The sequence below is a fragment of the Cyprinodon tularosa genome, unplaced genomic scaffold, assembly GCF_016077235.1.
Source record: "Cyprinodon tularosa strain WSP-4 unplaced genomic scaffold, ASM1607723v1 ctg167, whole genome shotgun sequence".
NCBI lineage: Eukaryota > Metazoa > Chordata > Actinopteri > Cyprinodontiformes > Cyprinodontidae > Cyprinodon > Cyprinodon tularosa.
The window spans coordinates 1,727,941-1,754,460 of NW_024038504.1; the positions used below are offsets into that span (position 1 = coordinate 1,727,941).

Genomic DNA, 26,520 nt, shown 5'->3' on the forward strand with positions numbered 1-26,520 from the left:
CAGTGACGCTGAAGTGCAAAAACAATTCAACAAATCTTTAAAAACAACTACAAATAAAAAAAGGCAACATATTCAAATACACAATTACATTAACTTGAAACAAAAACCCAACATATTCAAAATCACAACATAAAAAAAAAACATATTCAAAAATGCAACAATATTAACTTCAAACAAGTACAATTCATAGTTGTTTCAAGGGAATGCCATCGTGTTTCCGAATATGCCGTTTTTGTTTTTTTAACTGTTAATTGTTATAAAGATGCGTTGATGTGGTTTGCACTTCAGGGCCACTATATTAAAAAGCCTCACATGCTGATAGTGATTTTGACTGATGCCGACTTTTTCTTTATAACAACTGTTATAGGACCACAATCCACTTGGCATGTTTAAAGGAATAGTACACCCAAAACATGATTAGCCTTCATTTTCTACTCACCCCCATGCTGAACAAAACTCTGGAGTACTTTTTTGATATCTCAAATGCATCTGGAGATCTGGGAGGCTTCTTGCTGTCTGCTGACATTCAAATAATGGAGGTCTATGGCGCCCGAGACAGAAAGGTCCACAAAAGTGTGTCAATATTCCTCCATACTGCTCGTCCAATGTAATCCAAGTGTCCTGAGTGGGTAGCATCCAGAATTTACTCGAAACGAAGTCATTTAGAACGTTTTAGAGCATAAACAGTAGTGTATAGGATTTCCTAATAGCGCCCCCATGCGCGCTCACGATTCTACGGAAGCCGGCAGACCAAACCGGAAGGAAGTGCGCATTCAGCGTCTGCTCTGCCGATAATGCAAGCGTAGAAGAAGAAATGTGCTGTTTACCTGTGCAAAGAAAGAAACAACGAAAGAAAAATGTCTGAGGACTTCAGTGTTGAGGAAGAGCATGAGTTCTTTGCCGAGCTGAATGCGCTGGTTTGGTCTGCCGGCTTCCGTAGCGTCGTGAGCGCGCATGGGGGCGCTATTAGGAAATCCTATACACTACTGTTTATGCTCTAAAAACATTCTAAATGACTTCGTTTCGAGTAAATTATGGACGCTACCCACTCAGGACACTTGGAATACATTGGACGAGCAGTATGGAGGAATATTGACACGTTTTTATGGACTTTTATGGACCATTCTGTAAATCTTATATTGAAAAAAAGAGAATGCCTGTAAAACAATTCAATAACTTGTTTTGACTGTACAAGTCATATTTGCATAGGAGGTGCTTTCATATGTAAATGTAGGGTTAAAAAGTTTTGAAAGTGGCTGATTTTCAGACCTTTGCATATGTAGTGAAGAATGGTGATTAAGATTGGTTGAATATTGAAATAGTAAGAAAATTGGGACCCATAAATTGTCACACTCCTATTTTATATCTGCTTTATCTCCACAGTTGTAAGTGGCGCGTTGGTGTAGATAAAAAGGAAATAAAAACTAGGCAATCAGTCATGTTTGATTATATTAAGTGAGACACAGAGCCATTGAAAATAAAAAATGGCCCCACCCCTGGCAAATTTGGTCTAAAACCGCCACTGACAACTTCCCATATGATGTAATCTTATTTAAGAGTCCTACTTTCCAATTTTTTTTTTCTCTCCAATATATTCATCTTAACCTGACTTTTTCATTTTTGGGGAAAAAAAACGTTTGTCCTCTTTTTGTCATACTTTATCAAGCTAATGTAATTCATAAAGTACAGAAGATTAAACTCCTAATAACTAATCCGTTTACAACTCTTAACATGATTTATCATGAAACTGAACTCTGAACAAGGAGCACACTGCAAAGAGACTGATCATAAACTAACTAGCATCTCCTCCCATTGCCTATTAGTGATAATATATAAACATTAAAACATTCCCAAACCAGTGAGTGTTGAGATATCTAATAATTGAGAGCAGAAACCGCCCAACCAACCTCAAAGCTGTTAAATAACCACGGAAAATATTCTACTATTATATCTGTTCCTGCTGTTAGCCATGTTAGCCAGCTGCATTAGCGGAAGTAGTGTCCAAATACTGCAACCCAATTGGTCATTCGGTCCTCCAAACCTGCTGCTATTGGCCAACATAAGCTTCAATCATCTTATAGACCCGCCTCTTCTAGCCAGCTGATACTCCCAACTCCTGACAAACACAAGGCCTTATCTTACTTCTGTTCAATATCCAGCGACATATTTAACCGCTTCAGTTGGTCACTCTAACCCTTACGGATCGGTGGGAATGAACATACCGTGTAATACGACAAAAGGCCGGCGTTGTAGTCCAAAACAAACCACCGGTACTGCCAGCCTTTCATGACGTTAGTCCACTTGCTTAGCGGCCCCTCCATGATAGACGCCATCTTTACAACAGGCTTGGGTTGGGGAGGAGTCGCATATGGTGAGGCCCTCAGGGGATGCTGCTGAGGAAGAGGAGGCTGATGTTGATGAAGACACCCCTTTATTGTACCCAGGGATGGCTGATCTAATGCTAAATTTTGATAAAAGTATATGTGCTATTTGTAACGTATTTACACATAAAACATTAACATCCACATAAATACTAAATACTAAAATATAAATAATTACTAAATAAAGCATCACTTTAAGTACACAAAGAGACCCTTCACCCTTAAGACACAGCAATAAAGATGGGTAAAAAAAACATTAAACTAAACATCACATGCTGTACATTTGAGACAGATGTGTACTCATTACTGATAAACTAGCTGACTGTGTGATAGGACTAGCTGCAAACATTTAGTTGTTATATTTTTATTCTTTGTGGTAAAAGATGATTATTTTACAGAATTTTTTGACCGTTTGAATTATGATGCTGTTTTTGAAAGCAGTATATTTCATTTGGATTTTTTATTGTGAAACTTAACCTTGTAATGCCAAATGTATCATATTTGATACATACAGTTTCTGAAATGTTTTGCGTCTGACACCTTTTGCATAATTTAATGGTAAAAACTTTGCTCAAAATCCTATTGTACACAATCAGATATACCTGATAACAGAGGGCAGAAGACTACACAAAAATAATCTTGACTTATTGCATAGTAATAAATTATTAATATCAAAAACGTTTCTGTTTTTTTCTTTTTACATATTTTGTTAAAAGGCCAAATAAGGACTTCAAACAAAAAAAAAGTAATTTTCTGTTTTGTTTTATTCGTGGATCGGGCTTTAAAGGGTTAAGTGAGAAGAAAAATCATGACCAAATGTTGGAGGAAAAAATTTGAGATAAGCTTTTTAAGCCATATGGCTTAGCCCTATTTTGTTGATAAATAATTACAAATTCTGTGTTTTTATGAGAAGTCTTATACTTGCCTAATTTTTTGTATTTAGTTTGTTACAAAAGATGCATTCTTATTCAAATGTTTAATTAACTGTTTTTGAAAATTTTTTCCTAACATTACCATAACAAAAACAGAAGCAAACTCTACCTGGCTGTCATGCAAAATGGTGTGATTTTATATTCTCATGTGTTTGGCCAAATGTGAGTAGGGCGAGCCACTGAGTTAGATAAAAAAGGGTTAGGTAACGAAATGAATAAAGTGGAAGCCAGCTGCTCTGATTCACTATAAAGCATATGCCTGTCCCTTCTCCTCCCGCCGCTCACTACTGGTGACCAGTTTTTTGCTAGTCTTATCAAGTGAACAGATGAACCATCTGGTACATTGTCCTGCAGCCCCCGGGGCTTCAGCATCATTGCCTGTGTGGTCTGGCCCCAGGTTCTCATCTGCCTCATTTCACCCCTTTCTCTGCCGACTCTATGTCCCTGTACTCTGGGATGCATTTGAATATCTGGGGCTCTAGTCCCCTCTGTGTCAGCCCTGGGCACGTTGGATGGGTCTGGGGACCCTCAAACATACTATTGAGGATACCCTTCTGCTGAAGAAGCCTTATAAACCTACATAAAGTAACACACTTGTGTATACACCACAGGCATTTGAATCCAGGTGTTCATGAATAAACAGTTATGTTCAACACTTAGCTGCAGTTTGTCTTGTAGTTAGTGTGTTCTATTTTTTCTTTCCTCTCTTTTTTAGTAGGTGCAGAAGCAGACTTATTGGAGTTAAGTATCTTTTTTTTTTTTCACATTTCGTCCTTTCTCGCCTCCCTTTTTTTTCTCTCTATATATGCATATTTTTCCACAAGCCACTTCTAATAAAGTTTTATATATAATTACCAAGTGGTAATGAGCCACGGTGGTTTACTTACTTTATAATCCAAGCAAGCTAGGAAAACTGGAAAATGAATAAAGGTCATTTCAACCTGTTAAAAAAGGAATCATTACAAACATATCAAAGTAAAATTACACCTTTAAAAATAATTCAGGGATTTTTTTTATTTCTGATGAATTGTATCATATCTAGAACCGAAGTTATTTTTGTTCACAACTCTGTTAAATGAAATGTGATGCGATGTTTTGCATCAAAAACGGCTCAGTTTGAATCAACAATAAAAGATACAACGGCATTGCATCAGTATCTTTATTATTTACAATAGACCTAACACTGATAAGCAGAACTTCACAGTAACATGTGAGCATTAAATAAAAACAAAAACAAAAAAAACACAAAATATATTTTTTATACAATAAAAAAAAAAGAAAAAAAAAAGTCATGTTTACATCTGACATTATCCCTGTTTAGATTCACATATTCCACTCTGTTTTCATTTTACATTGCACTCATCCAACTGAAGACGTGGCCTTTGGTATAATATTGTGAACGCACGCCCTTCAGAACCAAACCCCAAAGACAGGAGAAATTAAAGGACAGTAAAAGGATCAACATACAGAAACAGATAATAAGCAGAAGTGTAGTGGTCAGACAAAAATTTATTCAAACACGTAGGATCCGAAGGTGGGAAAACCTCATGATGAGGCTGTTTTCAATAAGGCTTTTAGGAAATTCCGTAAAAATTCAAAAAATATCCACTGGACTTGGTTTTCAAGATTTGAAAACCCTAACCCTAACCCTTTTAGGAAATGTACTCCATGGTGTTGCCAGAAAACAAAGCAATTCAGGAAGCCAGAATGATAGATCTCCTTTCTTAAATAATATTAAAATTTGGATAGTCAGATGGAGTCAAAAGCAGCAGTTTAGGTTTAGTGCAGCATGCATGCATGTGTCATTTGTTTATACAGATCCTTAAAAGTGTTATAACAAAAAGAGCACCTTATAGTTAACAGTTTGCATCTCTTACCATCAAATTTTAATGGAACTCATAATGGGAGGGAGTGGGATATTCACTGTGATTTGACGCAATGTTGTTTCTTTTCCGTGTTTTTTTTTTTTTTTTTTATATATAAAAAGGCACCAAAAACTCATTTGAAACTCACAGTGAACTGATTTTTTTTTTCATAAAGCATATTTCTTCCCCCAAAATATGGGTAGTTTCTATTGAAGCCGAAAGGTTAAAGAGTTATGGAGCTTCCTGATTATTGGTTCTGTTACATGTCCATTCTTTAATTGGTAAGGACCTTTCCAGTGTACATCAAGGTAAAAGCTGGGGCAAGAAAACAAAACCATGTTAGAGAACTGGTTAAGCTATGTGCTGTACATGTGTTCATTAAACAGAAGAACTCTTTCCAGACTGGTTAGAATCCGGAGTTACAGAGCTATGAAACAAAACAAAAACATGGCATTGTAGGAAAATAAAGAGAAAAAAGTGAAACATTTGACCAGGTTCAGGAAAAAGGGTAAATACATTCAAAGAGGTTTTGCAGATCTCTCACATTTGTCTTTAAGCCATCGATACATAATCCTCTAAAATCTGTGGATAAGAAATAAATGAAAACTCTCCATAATTTTCCTCTCAAAATATGCCTGTGCTTTGAACAAAAATAATTTAGTTAAAATTCATACATTCTAAAAAGCATTACTCTTTCCAAGTCAAATAAATCCACATGTCGCCCATGTGCTAAAGACGTACTGCAGTTTATTCTGGTGAGAGTTCAGTCCTGTGTGACTGGTTTAAAGTAGGTCTATGCACTCACTGTGTTCTTATATTAGTTAATCTGAGGCACTGGGGCCCTACAAGGCTACAAAGGAATCCAGCACAGTCCATCCCGTGAAGGACACTTAAGGAAAACACGTCCAAGTCGACCCAGTGCCATCCTGTGCTTTCCAGCTAATCTTCCCACTGTTTCATGCAGTGAATATAAAAGAAAGCTTCCAACATTTATTAAAATGTTTCAGGGATGTTCAGACTGTCATTTAACACTATGAGCCTCACTGACATTCAGAAATAATATTAAAATAAACAATTTATTTCATGGGGATGTTTTGATTTGCCTGAAAACCGTTAACACCTGTTGCAGTGCCTGTTTTCATGTTTTATCCAATTAAATTTGGGAACAGTCTTCCTGAACATGAGGGAGCTTAGCTTCCCAAAATTATGGCAGAGGCTTCAATAGCTGTGATATTTCTAGAGACCATAGTACTGGTTGAAATGTAAAAAAACAGAATAAAAGCTGGAACTAATACAAACAAATTTGACACCCAGAGCCTTGAATCCTGATGCTGAATTCATGATAGTTAACAAAAAAAAAGGCTTATGGTCACACAGTTCCTCACTGGGAAACGATCCATCCAGCTGGTAGTCCACATACTTGTGATCCAATGAGTTTAAGACTGCCCTGTCTATGCAACAGATAAGCAGAGTGGGTTCCTCCCCACCCGTGAGACTGACAACACACAGCTGATACGCTCAACATTCAGGTAACAAAGAGGCTTTTTGTGGCCAAATAAAAACTTGTATCAAAACATTGCAGCGTGTGACTTAAACCACTTTTAGTTTAGTGAAATATTGGTCAAATATGTACAGCTAAGAGCAACAACTTAGTGACCAGACTGGCGTTTTAGAAAAAACAGGTTTTCTGTAAACAATAAAAGCATGTTTTGTAGTGAATTCTGCGAGGTACTCCAGAGATTCAGCTCAATCTGTGCCCCAACAAACTGTCCAAAGAACCAGAAACATACAAAAGGAATTTGGAATACTGTGAGTGATTGGCCTGGTAGCAGAGGTGATGGTTTGCGTGATCACAGTGGCTACCTCTGCACTACATCACTAATCTCTTTGATACAGTTGTGCAGGTTGTCCAACACAGTGTTTGATCCTGCACTGCTCAACCCCCCACCCCCAGAAGAAGAGGCCCTTAGTTCCTGTAGGCTCAGCTCCAGCTTGCCCACTGCCTCGCGGAAGGCAAATTTGTTCCTCATTTGAGGGATGCAGTCAACGTAACCTGAGCAGCAGTCCAGCAGCTGGTGGCCGGCGTCTAGAACCTGGCTGCTGGAGGGGCTGTCGGAGCTAGCGCTGAGCGTACTACTGAGACTCTCGGCACACTCCAGCAGAGCCTCACGGCTAACCCTCTCCAAGGGCACCCTCTCCACCTGCTGCCTGGTTCGCCGCAGTGGCACTTTGGAGCCAGCAGATGGTGTGGTCTGTGAGGAGGATGCAGTGGTGGGGGCTCCGTTGGCCATTTTGGTGGGAGTAGTGTTGGCGCTTGCGGGGCAGGAGGAGGAAGAAGCAGGAGGCACTTGTGGTGGTGGCACTGTAGGTCTGCCCGTCATTGCTCCTCCCGACATCCGCCCTGACCTCTGACCTTTTACTGCATCTCCATTGACTTCCACAGGGACTCCACCGACAGGGTCCTCGCTGTCGCAGCTGTAGGATTGCTGCAGACCGCGCAGAGTCGGAGGAGGAGGGGGGGCACAGCGCGGTTTCACCAGCCGGGGCCTGTCCCGCTCGCCTTGGTGCTCGGACAGCAGTTTGAAGCGGTTCCCCTGAGAGTCCAGCCCGACCAGGTGAACGTCGGCTGGGCTGTGCTTCATGGTGGGGGAGATGAGGACAGGGACTTTGTGGTTATGAGATGAGCTGGAGCTTTTGGAAGGAGAGGACCAGCTCTGCTGTCTGTCTATTCCTCCACTTTCTTCTCTGCCGTCCCTGATCCGTGACAGACCTTCTGATTCCCCCACCTCTCCTCCAACCCCTGGTGCCCTTACCCCTACAGCAGTACCCCTGGGTAGTAGCTTGGCTTTTGGCCTTTCCCTGATCTGCGCGGTTCCCTCATCCATCCTTCTCAACAGATTTTCTGAGGGCCGTGCAGCCCCGTTCTCTGGCTGAGAGGTTGTGGAAGCAGTTCTTTCCAGAGGAGGCTTAGCATTGCGGTTCCTTGGTAAAGTTAGAGCCATGCGCTCCAGGTCCGGCAGTCCAGATGACATCGAGGAGGTAGAATTGGACCTAGGGAAAGGTTTCGGTCCTCCAACTATACCACCCTCGTCGGAAGAGGCCGTTTTTCCAGTACGAAGCCCCAGGGTCTTTTTGATGAGTCTGGGGGTGAAGAAGCCAGCCAGTCCACTCCAGCTGCTACCACTTGTCAGCTGAGAACCCAGGCCTCCAGCCGAAGGTTTCTGTCCGAAAGCAGCTCCACAGCAGCGAGACTGGGTGGCTTCCCCATGGGAGTGGGAAGGAGAAGCAGAGAAGCCCCCTATACTGTCTGACTGGGGCAAGGGAGGAGGTGCACTGAAGTCAGCGGTGGGTTCATATTTCTTGTGAGGCTGCGTCTCCATATCCCGGAAGGAACTACTCCTCTTGGGAGGGGTGGGAAGGCTCTGTTGGACCTGGGAAGATGGTGAGGAGGAGGATGACGAAGGGGAGGAAGATTTCTTTTTAATGAAGGAGCTAAAGAAGCCCGTCTTGCGGTCTCGGGTGAATGTGCCAATATCTTGCGTATCCTCTAAAAGGCTGCTGGGAGATTTATCTCGTGTTTGCTGCTTTCTGGGCAGAGCTGGGGAGCTGCTGGATCGGCTATCCCCTCCAAACAAAGTGGAAGCCCAACCTAAAAGGGAAAGGGAAGAAAAATACAGCACAAGTTATTTTAGCCGCACAATATCCTCAATATAGATTGTCATTCATATTTTTTACGATCACACAGAAGGAAAAGTTATTCTTTCCTCATCTGGGACTCATGAGCAAGTGAAAAAGAATGGAGATTATGAATCAATCCAGTCAGCCGATACACCAGTTTAAATGATCTACACGTTATTCTTATAACAAATTATTTACAATTTCCAGGGATTAAATGAACTCACAACCTCAAAAAAATCCAACAGAGGAGAAATTGTGTTCTAACATTTTTTCACAAAGGCGCTGACCTTTATGGCAGTGCAGTGGTGAACAATGCAGTCAGCCAGGAAATGAGTCAGGGTTCAAACAAGGAACCAGGAAACTACAAAGCCCAAACCATTAGATTTACATTTTGTCAACTGTATGGTTAAGCAAATCACAAAAAATTATTGTTACAGTTTATCAGTGTCATCTTACTTCATATAAGCCATTATTTTTGGAGCCAGTAACAAAGAGTGCTGCTGGGTGATCCTGACCTCAAACCCGTAGGACAGATTGAGAATACTTTAAGCTAATCAGTAATTTCCCATGTCCTAACACACATTGATAACGTAATACATATAGCTGTAACCCAGAAAAAAAAACAAATATTGCTCTAAAAATGATAAAGCACTATAGAAATAGGTAATTCCCTTAAAATGCTGCCTGGGGTCATGAAACTTTAATGCTAGACAGAATGAACAAGTAATTATCAGGATATAAAACCTGGAAAAACATTTGTGAGATCAAAATGTTTCTTTAAATACAGAAACTGATTCTTATTTTTGCTGTGAGAACTTCTTTCCTCTTTTGGATGCAAAACACGAGTAATAAATGCTGCACGCTACAAAACAGCTGAATACCACAGTGTTGCAATGCACCACTGAATGCCATCGCTGCCTTAAAATAACCCTATCAGAGGGCTGTTTTTCTTAGTGAGGGTCTTCCTTAAAACACTGTCAGATCTGCATGAGAATAAAATTAAAATCCTTACATTTTTGACACAATTTTAGGGGTTATGATGAATTTTAAAATCTCACAAAATGAGGTATAAAATGGCACAAAAATGCTCTCAAATAGATTTGTAGAAGTTAACTGAGCACTCGTTACTTTTTGCTTGAAGACGTTATTACTTAACATTTAATGTTGTATAATGATTTAAATAAATGGGGTATGAGGTGATGGAGTGGAGGTTTCAGCCAGGGGATAAGAGGGCATCCTAAATGTCTCTATACGGAGGCTTTTTGGATGTTTCAGATCAGGAATTTACTTGTCAGACATAATTAGAAACAAAAGGTTTTGAACATCCTTTTCACAGAGATCTCATTTTGTATGCCTCACTTATTACCAACATCTATAAAAGTTTGGCACCTTCAAGTTATCAATAGGCAGTGTGTGAATAAAAAAGGAGAAATAGTGAATTCTCTACATAAAGGATTTACCACCAAGCATTGGAAGGTTGGGTTTGATGACAAAAAAAAAAAGAGCTCATAAAATAAAAGAGACATGCTATTTTCTTTTATCTTTAGTCAAAATAACAGTGTTCATGATGTTTAAGGATAATACATTTGTTATTTTCTAACAAGCCGATATGGGATATATTAGGCAGTATGCATTTATATGAAAAATTGGAGAAAAAAAGAGGATAGACTTTTTAAAAGAATTTCAAATTCATGAGTGAAATAGTTGATCCACTTCACCTAGGAGCCAAGGAATAAAGGGTAATTGGGGGAATTTAGCATCAAAGCCAAAGGTAACAACACACGTTATTTTTATTTTTTTTTTCTCTTGGCTTCATCTCTTCTAAACTATTTTTTTATTTAAAAGTAGCCATTGGACAGAGTAAAAAAAGAAAGTATAAGATGCTGTACTTTTTAAACCACGTTGGTCAGAAGACCGTTTCAATGGGACCACCCCTCTTTTTAAATGAGAATTTCCCTCCAAGGCTCAATGAAAAGCTCTAAACCGTTTATCATTTATTGATCGAACAAACTGCGGATATGACTTTGCAACATTATTACTGTGCTGGAATTGGTTATCATTTCCTACATTTTGTCATGCTTGTGTTAGAATATGAAGGTTCAGTATATGGGCAATGTATTCTTTTTCTCTTCTCTAAATGTTATTTTTAAAAATGTTTGGTGCTTCATTTAGATTGTCATAATTTACATTTATATAAAAAACAAAACAGAAGAAAAACACATTAAAACAAAGATGAACCAACCAAAAGAAAATGTCATTTAAAATTGTCCATTCAAATAAATATGTCCATTCAATCTTAGATATGTGGACTTAAACAGGTGTGTTACATTCATACGGCTTCTTGAAACAGTAATAAATAATTCAACAGACAATACAGGCAGATAATTATTAGGTCAGAATAGCAACACATAAACAGGTGTAAAGACATGGTAAAGAGGTTTAGGTAAACTACTCAACATACACAGGAGGTGTTTTAATAGATTTTAAGAAGACATATTTTAAAATAAGTTAAAAACTACTTAGTTCTTCACTGTAAAACAGAGATAAACCTTCAGCAAATCTAAGATGAAAAAATTAGGTGAGCAAATATTTTTAGAGGCTGGGAAGAGAGACTGATCCAAATTACTTGGAAGATATTATATAATAAACTTTAAAGAGATAATAGAGGGTAAGAGATTTTAAAAGCAGCTTCCTTTCCGTTAATATGAAACAGTTTAGCACTTATCCAATGCTTTTATTGCAGCTCTTTCCCCATTTATAAAGTATTTTACATTTCTATATTTTAGCTCACTGTTGGTCTGAAGTCATGCTGTAAAACACATTTAAACATAAATGTTTAATAACAGTTTTTATTTCACAAGAACATAATGGCAGGTGCTTGTTTTTTAGGCATTTTGAAGCTCTGACAGACTCCGGGTGACGACATTAGTTGCTGAAAACCACAGCCTGTCTTTTGAGCCGGCGTGCTTGGCGACGCTGCAGCTGCTTCTGGGTGTCAGCAATGGTGTCCGCGGTCGCACCTGCAGAATCATAATGTGATGTGGAGAGACGGTGGGTATGCCTGGTTGTACCTGCGTGGCTGTGCTCAGAGTGCCCGTCCAGTCCACCCTCGATGTTTTCTTTATTCTCTGTGTGCTTGTGGAGTGTGCGGGATTTGGAAGGCAACAGGGGCATGTCGTGACTCAGAGAATGAGCCAGTCCACAGTGACCAGATGAGGCAGTCTTACACAGCTCCTCTGCAACCTCTGCAGAGGAAATGAGTTTACATTAATGTCCGTTTTCCTCCAAAATGCTGATTTATCTTAAATAAGGTCTCTGAAGATTAATGGGGTTAAATCATTATATTAAACAATTTAAAAACAGATTTTTTTAAGCTTCAGTTAACATGGTTTTAGCTTGAGAACAGGTAAGCAACCAAGTAAGAGTATTACCTTCTGAAATGCTGGAGTCATGGAACATTGTCTCAAAAGCTTGGTGAATCTCTGCAAACGAAGGTCGATCTGCAGGGCTCCACTGCCAGCCTGTGAGAAAAGAGACAAACTCGGTTTCAGAATAAAATAAGAAAATATAAAAATACAAATGTATCAGATGTGAAAACAGTTGCTGCTGCATGTAGTAGGGTTGTAATTTTTGTAGCAGCATACTGATTTCATTTGCTAAGCTTTGCATTTTCTCTTCTTAAACATCTCTATTGGTGCTTTTAAGTTCAAAGACTTTCTTCTGTAAAGATTTACGTCATTCATCCAATTTTCCAGCCAACATGAATGACATTTATTGTTGTGCCAATTTTTTTCCCTGAACCTGTGAAACTGGTTTCTACGTACTTTCAAAAAATGTTGCTCTACCATGTAATAAATAGGTGTTAGGTTAGTCAGATGGTACTCACATGCCCTCATTAGCTCATAGACTTTGGGTGGGCATCCTTCTGGCTGCTCCATGCGATAACCTTTCTCCAGGAGATCGTACACTTGAGACAAGTCTATCCCCGGGTATGGAGACATGCCATAGGTGGCGATTTCCCACAGCAATACACCGAACGCTATAAGACAGACAGATTACATCTATAGATAGTCTTTACTGATTGGAACTGGGGTTTATTGCACTGTATTACAATTAAAACTGAGCTAGCCAGCATATTTAAATGAATCTGAAATTAAATAATTAGATTTTAGTCTAAACTGATCTTCTATACTTTCACAGAAATTTGGCCAGCTTGATGATGGCATTTATGTTGAACAAGAGCCTAAAATGTTTTAATCATCTGAATATGAATATATGCACATGTTAACTCACCCCAGACGTCAGATTTGATAGAGAAGGTGTTATATGCAAGGCTCTCTGGTGCCGTCCATTTGATGGGGAACTTGGCTCCAGCGTGGGCAGTGTAAGTGTCGCCAGTCATCAACCGGCTCAGACCAAAGTCTGCAACCTTAACAACGTGATTTTCACCAACCAGGCAATTTCTTGCAGCAAGGTCCCTGAGGAGTGAAATTAGGTGTGTAATTTGAGGAAACAATGGAAACACAGGAGGGGGAAAAAAAATCCTTCATCCTGACATCAGGAGACACACCAAACCACAACAATACCTGTGAATGAAGTTTTTCTTTTCCAGATACTCCATAGCAGAGGAGATCTGCGTGGCCATGTAGAGCAGCGCTACAGCGTTGACCTCTGACTTTTCACAATCTCTCAAGTAATCCAGGAGGTTGCCATGTGGCATGTACTCTGTCACAATGTAGAAAGGGGGCTCCAATGTGCAAACACCTGCAGGGTGAGAAAAAAAATGACTCAATCGTAATCATTTGTTTTAAACAATTTAAATAGGATTCGTTTGGATTGAGGGACAGACAGTAATTTGGAAGGAAAAACATGAAAGCAAACAAGCTGTTTTATAATTACCAAGTAGCTGAACGAGGTTTGGATGTTTAACCTCCTTCATAACAGCTGCTTCTTTCAGAAATTCGTCTACTTCCATAGTGTCCTCCTGCAAAGCACAAAAAGAGTAGATTAAGAAATGTGCAGTACCTTCAACTACCTGCAGGTGGTGATCTATAGCCATAATGATCAATCTCTGCTACTTCAGTGATTGTAAATAGTTTAAACATATGAATATTCGGTTTAAACCTTGAGTGTTTTGACAGCCACAGTCAGGTTGTACTTCTTCCACACTCCAACATAAACCTCTCCGTATTGGCCACCACCCAGCTTGTGCTTCATGGTGATGTCTGTGCGCTCCATCTCCCATTTATCGTGAATGGGTGAGACACCGTAGACGGTGGGCTTGTTGCATTTTGGTGCGGGGTAGTGCAGCGTGGTGACCAGGCCGTCTGGTACGGTGGAGTGGTGGTGGACCAGCTCGGCCAGGGTGGCGAAACGGCTCTCAGATGTGACGTACACCTGAGGAGAAGAGGTGGAGGAGGACAGGGATTAAAATAGATGAAAACTAATTGGAAAAAGGTATAATGAAAACCAAAAAGTTAACAGCCAATCAAAACCGCCACGTGGCTACCTTTCCATCAGTGGCTGTGTTGATCCGGTAGTGGTACACTCTCCCCTCGTATCGCAGAGAAATGGACAGCTGACCTGGACTGCTTTCGCTTTCCCGGACCAGAAAACTGCCATTGATGAGCGAGGAAAGCAGGTATTCTGCTGCGCTGCGGGAAACTGGCCCGTGGTACCAGCTGTGCTTCTCCAGACTGTTGACTGGTGTAATGTAGTTGGAGGGCACCCAACCCTGGCCGTTCTTTGACCGCACTTCACTCCACTCTCCACTCTGGTTGTAGCCCAGCACACGCAGCTTTTCACCTGGAAATCAGCAAAGGAAAAAATATACTCAAATGACTGAAAGCAATTTTGATTATAGGGATACCAGAGAGCAAATCAGGAGTTAATTTTATATTGAATGTTTCTCCTTGGAAACAGTTTTAACACAAGTTCCAAACTGCCATAACCCTTTGAAAGCAAGTAAAAAAAAACACATGGTGCCATGGAGATGACACACCTTTCTATAAAACTAGATCAGAGACTGCTGCAACAATAGAGATGGCAGAAGAGCAAATCAGTCAAACAGGGCTAGGCAAAGCCAGGCATGTAGCGGCCTTATGTGTTGTCTTAGTGTGACGTCAGTGCAGGGCACATCAGGGAGTGGAGACGCTGATGTGCTGAAAAGAAGCATCTGTTAGCCAAAACACTGAATGGAGCAGAGATCAGACATGGCTGCTGGATGCAGGTTAAAATGAAAACAACGGGAAAGAGGTGGAGGTGCCATAAAAAGACATTGTGTAATTCCTGTAGGGTGAATAAAATTTTATTTTTTTAAGTTCTAAACACATAAATACAGCTAATATAAAAAAAGGACAGGGATTTCAGGAAGTGACCGCTCCTATTTGTGCTCGTGGGGTTTATAGTTTTTCATGTTAAGCTTATGTGAACTTTTATAGCTTTCAGTTGTGAAGAGTTTGTTTATCCTCAATTAAAACTGTAGTTGCTAATGGATGAATGGATTCAAGAAAGGTTGGATTAACTGATGCAGGGAGGAAAAGATGATTAATGTGGATGACTGGAGAATTGGATGGATCGGCAAAAAGATTTATGAATAAATATATGACTCCTGTATGCCTGCAACATTTAAAAATGAGAAGAATAAAGAACAGAAGAGGAAACATTTTTTTTCTCCCCTCATATTTTGTACATATGCTTTTTAACCATACCCATCCAGACTTCAAAAATAAATCACATTGTTCCGTAAAAATTCAAAAATATCCACTGGACTTGGTTTTCAAGATTTGAAGACGTTTCGCCACCCCTCCAGGAAGCTTTCTCAATTCAAATGTGAATTGAATTGAGCATTGAATTGAACATTTGAATTGAGAAAGCTTCCTGGAGGGGTGGCGAAACGTCTTCAAATCTTGAAAACCAAGTCCAGTGGATATTTTTTGAATTTTTACGGAATGACTATGACCTGGATGACTGAGAACCTTCATCAGCATAAATCACATTGTATACTTTCAAGATTGGTCAGGATACTTGTAGTGAGCTTAAAGGAGAAGTTCACTTTTTAACACTTTAAGCCCATTTTCTGTAGTGTCCAGGATGAAATCGAATGATCGACACCAAACTTTTGACAATTGGTCCTGTCTCTGCTTTTTGGCTCATTTAGAATCCACCCCTGGCTGCTCCAGAATGGCTTCCATTGTGCATGTCCGATAATGTCCTTAAAACAACCTTAAACGTTCTTTTTTTAAAATATGCTACTCACCGGGTCGTCAGCGCTGTTCAATGACGTTCCAAAAAAAGTTTCGTAAAGAAAAAACGTTCCTGTAGTGTTTTATTTAGCATTTTGTAAATCCCATTGAGTTCTGTTGGAATAGTCAATATTCCCCTGCCACCGGAAACGGAAATGGGGCCTGTTTACACAGTTGTAGTCTTTTCGCTTCACTCTGTGTACTCCGACGTCGAGGTGCTAACGTGTCTGTTAAACACTTTAAAAAACTCTGAAAATGGAATACGAAAGGTGGATTCTTGATTCTCGACGTCGGAGTACACAGAGTGAAGCGAAAAGACTACAACTGTGTAAACAGGCCCCATTTCCGTTTCCGGTGGCAGCGGAATATTGACTATTCCAACAGAACTCAATGGGATTTACAAAATGCTAAATAAAACACTACAGGAACGTTTTTTCTTCACGAAACTTTTTTTGGAACGTCATTGAACAGCGCTGACGACCCGGTGAGTAGCATAATTAAAAAAAAGAATGTTTAAGGTTGCTTTAAGGACATTATCGGACATGCTCTATGGAAGCCATTCTGAAGCAGCCAGAGGTGGATTCTAAATGAGCCAAAAAGCAGAGACAGGACCAATTGTCAAAATTTTGGTGTCGATCATTCGATTTCATCCTGGACACTACAGAAAATGGGCTTAAAGTGTTAAAAAGTGAACTTCTCCTTTAAGAATGTTCAAAGGATCTGGAGATTAGGACTTTACAGAACTACAGTAAATAAGTGAATATCCACATTCAGTGGTCTCCTGTTTGCTGCTCTAACTTCTGTAGGAGGGGAAACACTGACTGATCTGTGTGCACCAAGGAAGATCTGCGCTGGCTTTCTTTAGCTAGGACTGGCACAAAGAATAGACAATCAGAAGCTCCAGACATGTGTTTGCTCCATCCTTTTCATCTTCTCGTTCACCTGTTATTATTATTACAATGATTTATTGGCAATGCAGCCATCAGAGCCAGTTACTTTCCATGTGCAGTCAAGCCAGAAGGTACACATGCACTAGCATGAGAGGAGAAATCTCAGATTCACTCAATGAGTCAGGGTCTAAGCATCATTTCCATTCCAGGCGGCTGGCACAGGAAGTTATAAAAATGATGAATTAACAGACTGCCACGTTCAAGGCTTAGATCAGTCGGCCTCTTAAGCCTGACTGTGTCTGTATGACTGTTGACCTGCTGTTTCATGAAGACTGAGCAGAACATGGCCAACTAAGCTTTTCTAAGAGAACCTCCAACTGGGTTAAACAGATTTATGGTTTACTTTAAGGTCTGCTCATTCAACTTCAATATTGAACTACTCCGATTATTATTAAAAGGCTGCAATTAAATTACATGGAAAAAATATATACTGTTGGTTCGTATTAATCAATTTAAATATCTGATTTTTTGTGATTAATTAATTATTAAAATAATCATCAACTAATTTATACCTTTAGCTGATTGAGCAATACACTTAGAGCAGTAATTATATCAAAATTGTAACAACATATTTAAAATTTTTTATTTAAAATAAAATAAATATTTTCAACTTTCACTATGCTTGATCAAGAACTCCACCAATGGAAAAGTTTTAGTTTCACCTGGTTTTATTTCATTAGACACATTTTGTCATTTTGTTTAGACAAGTGTAAAAACAAAAAGAAATTTAGTTTGGAAACAGCTCACTGGACAATTTCATATTTTTTAAAAGTGCAGCCTTGAAAAATAGTAAAAATGACTGTAAATTTACAGTTCTAACATTTAAAAATCTTCTTTAAAGGAACCTTTGGCTATCTGTCAGGTTTTTTTTCTTTAAATTAATCAAATAATAATCAGATTAATCGATTTGCCAAATTATCGTTAGTTGCAGCCCTGAATCAATTAAATCATATATACCTGATATTTATGAATCGTCATTAGCCAAACAAATGTATTAAGTAAATTTAGAGCGTACCATTATCTTTTTTGGCATTTGTATTTATAGCCGTTGTAGAGAAAACACAGTAAATAGTGTTGGTTAGATAGCTTCAAAAACAGTTTTTAACCTCTTTGAATTAGTATTCAGACTGGAGTCCAGTCTGAATGTAAGGGCTTGTTGAAATGCTTAAAGTAAAGCCACTACATCTTTATTTTGAATCAACTGGTCAGATTGTATTTTTCTAAATATTCTAAGCTTAAGTAAACTATGAAAAAAATGAAATATAACAACTGTAGGAGCAAACAAATCAAGGTTTATGTTAAGTTTCTTTTCTGCTTACATTATGAATTGGGATGACTAGTACTCTACACTCCCAAGGGTTAACTAGGCTTTATCTGACATAATTATGTAGCTTAAGTAGCTCAACCCATGTTATTACACAGAGGACACTTCCCTCTTATCTGTTGCAACCAAGTGTGTTTCTTATAAGGGTGGGGTGCTAAACAAACGTAGTCATGGAAAAACAATACCTGAACTACAGGTTAATGATGTTGCTAGGTACCAATCCTATGGGAGGATGCTTTAAAAGAATGCAGCAGGGTGAGATAATAGAGTTTCAGTCTAAAAAAAAAAAAAAAAAAAAAAAAAAAAAAAAACTTCTAAGCTGCTAAAGTTAAATCCAGTTTTTAAATTAGATTTTGTGAATTAAGTTTTTAAGAACACACATTTTTCATTTGTATTACAGATCTTTTTCTTTTACCTTTGGTGATGCTGAGTGTGTTGTCCCCACTGGCGACAAAATCATAAAGAGCAACAAAGAGGTTTGGGTCGCTCTCCGTTGCACCCAGCAGGTTCTCCTTGGAGCTCCATCGAACTGCCTCGGTCAAAGCTTTTGGGAGAAAGGAGAAACTTGGACTTAGCAAGATACATGATCAATGGTACAAAGATGATACACAGTAGATGCTGAGAATACGGATACAAGTAAGAGAATAGCAAACACTGTTGTCTTTCAAAGAGAAACTGAACACAGTTGAATATCAGAGAGTGTGACCTTTAAAAAGCAAAATGCTACCCTTCTGATTGTCTACCTTTCTGTCCACCATGACTCCCCCGCCTGAGCCCTGTGCGAAGCTGCAGGCCGCTCAGAGCTGCCCATTCATCTTCAAAGCTGCTGCTTGCCTGCAGGCACCTTAAAAGCATCACTTTACCCAATCTGCTCTACAAAGAGCTCTGTTATTACTGACCACACTAAAAAGGCTGCTGAGTGGCCTGTCAGCCAGGTAAGATCTGAGGTGGGACTGTTTTTCATCTGTGTCTTTATAGGAGAAGAAAGGGAAGGGAGGAGCAACGACGCCAAGTAGGTGCTAAGACTCACACTACCCACTAAGGAACACACCCATTGGGAGAGAACACACACACACACATTGTGCAAATGTAAGGAACATGCTGCAATTACAGCAGCTGCTAGAGTTCCTGCATGTCTGAACAGCTGCTGAATGACTGGAAAATCTGCATCTGAGGAAGGAGAACAATCCCTCAAAGATCAGGCAAATGGAAATGTTGTAAATGTTTAATTTTCGCTACAATTAAAAGGTGAAATAGATGAAACACACCCATATAAATCCTATAACAAATCCAACAAGAAAAGTGTTTACTTTTATGATCCTGTGCTAGTAATGTCAGAACCCATTCATTCCAGTTTGGTAAGTCAAACTGGATAGTGATCATCAGATGTGAACAACAGTGGTGTGACATGTATTTCTTGAGAGCTCACAAAGTAAAGTTATTAATGGATTAAATTGAATACTTCCAATAGCTCAATAAAAAAGCAGTGCAAAATAAATCTGAAGGTACAGCAAGAGATTGACTGATGACTGAAAAAGGCCAAAATACAACAAAAGGAAACTCTCTTTTTTACCTAATCAGTAAACCACACATAAGATCAGTCAGGTTAAATTAATAAACACTCATTGGATTTTAATACAAGTTTGGTAATTCGCTGATGCTGCAGCGTTTATAATCAAAGATTAGCTTAGAGTGAGACTGTCATACTGACTCCATGTTAACAGCCTCTGAGGATCATTCATTATATTTAGTGATCACTAATTATTAAAATACATACAAATATTGTAAACTGCCTCATTTCCCTGTGATATAAAACAAAGGTATCTTGTAAACACTCGTTCAATGTGACCACATCCACTCACAGCATTTACCCACCTTTGTTCTGAAGAAGCATACACTGCAACGCGGCAGTGGCGGTGACCTGGCTCAGCCATAATTCCCAATACATCCCCTTTTCTGTTCCAAAACCAATTCCAAAACAAAGAAAAAAAGCCTGTAATCTGTTCTTAAAAGCTTTTCACGCAAGAAATAAGAATCCTAAAAAGGTAACGTTCCTGATAAACTGACACGTGACAGCCACTTCCCTACATTGTCCAGCTCACACAAGTGAAATAACGATGGCACCACGTGCGAAACATTATTTCTATAAATCTTTGTGTTAAGACACCGAAGCCTCAGACACTACTTTAATACGCCTTTCTAAAGTCAAAATGGTAAATGCAACTAGCTGTGACTTATGATAACTGGAGTGTAATACACTTTGGGAGCGGGGAGAAAGCTGGCAGAGGGAGGGGGCTAAACCATGTGTGGTTGAGGGGAGCATGTGTGCACAGAGGTTGGGGAGGGGGTTGTAGACCTGGGAATGTGTCTTATGGGAAAACTGAGCTCAGTGTGATTGTGTGCATGTATGAGTGTTTACGGGCTGAGGTGGTGCTGTGGGCAACAGTAGATGGTTGGTGCTGCTGCTTCAGGGGGAGAGCTACCACTGACCCACGCTTTGTTCTCTCAGTATGTGTGTTTCACAGGCCTGCAACTGGCCAAACCAACTGTCAGAGCTGCTCCCGTTACATAGCTACATATCACAGCACTCTTCCCAAGAATGTTTTAATGATATACTGATACTGTGCCATTCATAGCTGTCAAAGGTCTCAATCTGAAAAATTTTAATTCCAGCCGTCACAAAGAAAAAGATACCAAAAAAAAAAAAAAACAGACCTGTGTCTAATTATTAAGGTATTAAATTAGTTATTATTTTACATCTAATTCTAGCAGGTTAAACTGATATATCCAATACAGCAAACAATTGAGGGTGCGTGAGGTTAGACGTGTGCCTTCATGTATGAAAGCGTGCACCAGAGAAACTACGGTACAGTGTCAAGCGAAGCAGAGCGGGTGCCCCCAAGTCCGAGAGGCATGCCAGGCCTGCACCCGCAGGACAGCTGCAGCAGAGGTGACCCTGCTCCCAAAGCACACATAACACGCAGACACTCATACCTGCATCGCATTCCCACAAATCAGCGTTGACACCGTTTGCCATAGCTGCCTCTGCAGCTGTTTGTTTGTGCCTCCCAGCACCAATAAAACTGTCACTCTATCAAGCAGCAGCAGCAGCAATGAGTAAAGATATTAATCACCAACAATAACATCACTTAAATACTATAATCAGAAACAATACTAATTGTATCTGAAATCCACGAAGTGGCGAGGTAAGGCTGTATTTTTAGCTGCTGGAGAAGAAAACACTGCAGCAAAGACATCCAGAAATAACTCTCCACATAGTGATTGTGGTGCTGAGATAATCAGCTGGCCGCCTGCAGGAAGCCTGAACAAAAACCCAGAGACAATGATGCGGATGAGAGCTACGTACACAAGACATTAAATAAGCCTATATGGACAGGACACAACTTACACAGCTGGGTTAAAGATATTAAAACTTGACTGAGAGCAGAGATGTTGGTGATCAGAGTCAGACCGATATTTACAAAAGACAAAGCTTTGGGTAAAGTTCTACCATAATGCTACAGCAGTTTTATTAACATATTAAGCATGTATTGGAGCAGAGAGAGTTCTCCAGAGACTCATAGGTAACATTTTAACTGCTGGCGAAAAAAAAAAGAAAAAAAAAGGATCGTAATACTATTGAAACATGATAGCTATTCTTATTTTAAAGGTGTATCTTTTTTATATATTTAATTAGGCAAATGAGGCACTTTACTTTAATAAATTAAATAGAAATCATTACATCTTTAGGTGCTTAAAAACAAATTATTGAAGTGATTGTATTGGTTTAGGTATATTTTTTTGCAAATCAATAAAAAATAAATTTGCAAATGACTACATACAAAACCTGACTGGTTTAGAAAAGAGGCGTTGAAGTAGAAATATATGTTTTAAATTGAATGTATAGATAAGAAAGCAACCTATGTATATGTTCATCAGGTGATATTGATTGTCCAGTTATTTTGGTATGCATGTTGCTTGGGGTTTGAGTCAGTCCATGTCTTCCACTGTGACTGCCTTAATTACAGATATAGCGCTGCGCTGCACAGCAAAAAGGCTCCATAGCACTATCTGCCCGAATGGCAGTACAAAGGTAGCCCATTTTCCCTCAGTTTTAGGTAAAAATGTTTTGCTTTAAAAAAACGGAACGAAAATAGAGGTCACGGATTAGTGGACCGTCGTCCGATCCGGACCTACCTGCTGGCTAATCTGGACCCAACCTGATTTAAAACATTTGTGAATTACTTGTTCTCTGACGACAGTGTCTCTGTTCCCCCGAAATCCCACATCCTCTGTCACCACTCCACCCCGCAGCCCTCCAGACCTCCCGCACAAGCAAAACCTACAATCTCCACTGTTCCTCCCCTCTTGCTGTGCTCCGACTTATCCTTGGAGCTCGAGGAGAGCATGCTCGATACTATCATTAAATCCATTGGAGCAAAACATGCAGATACGCACACTTAATTTAACATGACATTAAAAAAAATCTGCATCTTGTCGCTATTCTTTTTCCTGTTTGGTGAGATTGCAATGGCAGATCTTGACCCGGCTGGAGTGGACCCTGCACAATTTGAGGATGTTTGGCTCAACCTGCTGCTGTGAAGCAGGATTCTCCACCATGAACACAATCAAAAATAAATATTGATCCAGGCTCACGAATGAGCACCTTGATATGTACTGGAGAATGGCTTTGTCTCCATTCAAACCCAGGTTTAAAGCCTTGCAGGGCAGCCTAAAACCCACTGCTCTAATTAAGCCATAAAAAAGAAAGAAAACAAGAAAAAAACTGTCAGTTCAGGTGTTTTAAAAAAAATATGCCAATCAGGAAATTGTCTTTATGTCAAACTAATACATTGTTGTTTTCTTCTTCAAAAAACACTTATTTTGACAAAATGTTAAATTTTTTTATTTAAAAATTCAATGTATAACATGAATGCAGAAACACCTCATTTTATTTCAGTGTTATATTATGTTTAAAGTAACAGATTATTAAAAATGCCTCCAGACCTTTACTGGTGGATGATTTTCTTTATTTGGACTCCGCTGATTTTTAATTGGTTACCCCTGAACTAAAAGATCAATATTATATCAGGCAGCCAAAAATCACAATATATTGCCAAAACGAGTTTTTCCACACCCCTAAAGCTGATGTTAGCGTTTACTTGCACTGAGCTTTATACACAACAGCAGCACTCTGACATGTGCAGAATGGTCTAATTTTCCTAAAAAACCACACAAAAGAACAATAGGCACATGGAGTAGTATTTAAATAAAGTGCAGCTTGTGCTTAAACAATCACATAAACCATAAGTCCAATGTTGTGCTCAAATAATTTCCCCTTTATGCAGTGGCTCAATATTAATCGCACATTATTCTTTTATTTTATTGTAAGAGAAAGCATTGAGTAGCATCCTTATTTATGCGGTCAGTCCATAAGGTCTTGGAGTAAAGGGGTGGAAATTAATTTTAATTTTATTTGATTATAAAGAAAAAAAAAACAAAGAAACAAGTTAAAAATGAAAAGGTTTCAGCACCACTGTTCTAATTCTTAAATATTTATTTGGCTGTTATCTGGTTTTTACAACACTCAAAGTGCATTGATGCATTTATTAATCAAGGGAAAGATGATGATTTTAAAAACTTCACAAAAGTTTATCCTATGAGAATAACACAAGCATTTTGGGAAGCTAAGGACTTTTGATGTATGCTTGATATATACTTGCCAGCATTCTGAAGCTGCAACTCTGGTCCTTAGGGTAAGAAAATATGTTTTAACTGCATGCTATTTCATAACATCAAAACCTGTATGTACATGTCCTCTTCAAATAGCCCACTGCATGTCTTGTGAGCAGACTCACTATTCCCTGAGTGATGTTGCAAATCGGTCTACAAAAAAAAAAAAATTGCTGCACATGATTTTACAGGCCCTTTGGATGCCCGTCACCTCTACTGTCTGCTAGAAAATACAAAAACTCAGGGGCCAAACATGTCAGCCTTTCAGGATCAGATTGGGAGGTGGGACTTTACTGGCACTGTTATTGCTTAGTAATGAGCTTTAAGTGCTCCCCCCTCCTTGTGCGTTGGGAACAGATAAGTTCTCCTTTACATGACAGGATGACTATTATATGAATACTTCCAGAAAACCACCCACATAGCTGCAGAATTATTCACACACAGACTGCTGGTTCATAATGGTCATTCTCTACATATTAGAGCCTGACCAATTAATTGAGTCGATTTTAGCATCTGGTTCATTAATCGACATCGGCCAAAATGTGGCCTGATGTAAAAAAAATCTATTTTTGCTGGAAATGCGAAAAGACACTCCCTTCCCGAGTACTGAACTGCTCTATGCTTCCCCTCCCCTCAGTGAGCTCCCTCTGCACCGCCCCTCCACGCAAACACACAGGCTCCCACTGCCGCTAGCGTAAAGCCAGACATACACTGTGCGATATTTTTAATGTGCGACAAAACTGCAGGGTTTAAAAGTTCACAGCTCCCGATGTATGTTCTTACACTGCGATGCTCAACGCTCTGATCGGATATACCTGCTCACACCGTAGGTCTAAAAACCACGTCAGACTCAGCTCCACAGTGAATGAATCAAATAGAAAACAACTAACATACACAGCCAGTCTGCTATCACTTTAACCTGTTAATGCGTATACATATAACATCTAAATCAGCATGACAAATATTCGTAGTGTTACTGACTTTAGACTGATAAAATGTTAAAATGTCCGTTGGTTGAATTGGAAATGTCTGATACGGTACATGAAATACGTAGATATGGGAACCAGACACAAAATCTGTTTGGGCCCCATCCCTAAGTCAGCGCAGAGTATGAAGGCTCTCAGTTTTGCCTACAACAGTGTGAAACACAGCATTGATGCTTTAGGCCCCATGGCTTTTGTGCATCACACAACTTAAAAACAAAAAACAAAAAAAAAACCCACTGAATTTAGGCAGCTATAGTTACATAGTGAGTTAGAATGTCAAAGAAAACTGGATTGCTCTTTATGCCCATGCATTACATTATAGTGCCACTCTGGCAGATTTGGTCAAGGCATTGATGACCCCTCTTTTCATCTCGGTCAAGCTGTGGCACAGAAGTCTCAGAAAAGATGTTGAATTTCTAATTTCAACCAAGTTCTTCCAAAATGAACAAGTAATTTCTTTGATTGAGATTAAATGTCTCTGCGAGGCATGTTCATGGTGCCATGTCCCAACAGGTACTGAGGGGAGTACACCACAACAGTTTTATTTCATAGGGCTAACAGGAACTGTCATGCTCTGCATCTTTTAGGTTATCTCCTCCCATTGTAGAAACAATTTACACAAATGCATCAATCTGTACGTCATCAAAAACAGGGGCCCATTTTGTTTCATTCCTCAAGGTATTCAACTTAAACTGTACAAGGAAAAACCGACATTACCTGCTTTCGGTGGTTAGAAATGAATCAACACATTTACTTGGAACAAGTTAAGAGATTTACAGATCATGATTTCATTGGCAGACTTCTGAATTCAAAATGTTTGTTATTACTAAATGACGAAAATCATTAATTGCAAATTCTTTATGGCTTTCCAAAACATCGGTTTTAGACCTTCCATATACAAAGTTTCTATGTAGTGTTTTTATACTAGTATTAGTCAACGCATGGATGCATTCGCCAATTTATTAGTGCATTCAGCAGTCATGCCTTCAAATCATGTCAAAATTGCATTTCTGCTAACCCCCTATTCATTGTAATTTTTAAAATTTGTTAATAAAGGGTTCTTTTATACAAATAGAGACTTTTGTAAAAACAGTTATCAGTGTCACTGTAACATGCCATTTACAGCATTTTACATAACATTTCTGTTATTTCAAAAATAGGACACATCCAGAGAGTAGAAAATAATGCTGATCTGGTCATTTAAAAAAACATAATGAATCCTGTTTCTTACTAAGCTTCTCTACAAGGGTTTTGAGTTTGACATGCGAGATTAGAAAATTATCTTTATACTGGATGTATTTCCCCATTAGATCAGAACAAAATATACATTTGTTATTTATTTTTCTGGTTATAAAGGAAAATTTTGGACAGAAATCTAAAAAAACAACAACAAATAAAACAAAAAGAACAGCTTGAATTTGACATTG

At 39.1% G+C, this 26,520-nt stretch overlaps 2 protein-coding genes across 5 annotated transcripts in view; both read right to left on the bottom strand.

Moving 5' to 3' along the window:
- osbpl9 (oxysterol binding protein-like 9) overlaps positions 1–2,356 on the bottom strand; it is a 49,909-nt gene extending 47,553 nt beyond the window's left edge. For both annotated transcript variants that reach the window (XM_038281108.1, XM_038281107.1), the window contains exon 1: positions 2,223–2,356. In XM_038281108.1, the coding sequence (XP_038137036.1) occupies positions 2,223–2,333 (111 nt within the window). In that variant the 5' untranslated portion in view covers positions 2,334–2,356. The remainder of the gene's footprint in view (positions 1–2,222) is intronic.
- Positions 2,357–5,250: 2,894 nt separating this feature from the next.
- Positions 5,251–26,520, bottom strand: part of abl2 (c-abl oncogene 2, non-receptor tyrosine kinase) — a 32,404-nt gene continuing 11,134 nt past the window's right edge. Inside the window, exons 1-11 of one of the 3 annotated variants that reach the window (XM_038281113.1) lie at positions 20,250–20,585; positions 18,790–18,918; positions 14,366–14,661; positions 13,981–14,253; positions 13,756–13,840; positions 13,443–13,620; positions 13,150–13,334; positions 12,743–12,895; positions 12,288–12,377; positions 11,928–12,101; positions 5,251–8,827 (exon numbers count right to left, since the gene is read on the bottom strand). In XM_038281113.1, coding sequence (XP_038137041.1) covers positions 7,038–8,827; positions 11,928–12,101; positions 12,288–12,377; positions 12,743–12,895; positions 13,150–13,334; positions 13,443–13,620; positions 13,756–13,840; positions 13,981–14,253; positions 14,366–14,661; positions 18,790–18,918; positions 20,250–20,322 — 3,426 coding nt within the window. In that variant the 5' untranslated portion in view covers positions 20,323–20,585 and the 3' untranslated portion in view covers positions 5,251–7,037. Of the gene's footprint in view, positions 8,828–11,927; positions 12,102–12,287; positions 12,378–12,742; positions 12,896–13,149; positions 13,335–13,442; positions 13,621–13,755; positions 13,841–13,980; positions 14,254–14,365; positions 14,662–18,789; positions 18,919–19,117; positions 19,325–20,249; positions 20,586–26,520 lie in introns of those variants that run through there. The other 2 variants (XM_038281112.1, XM_038281111.1) reach the window with 2 other exon arrangements.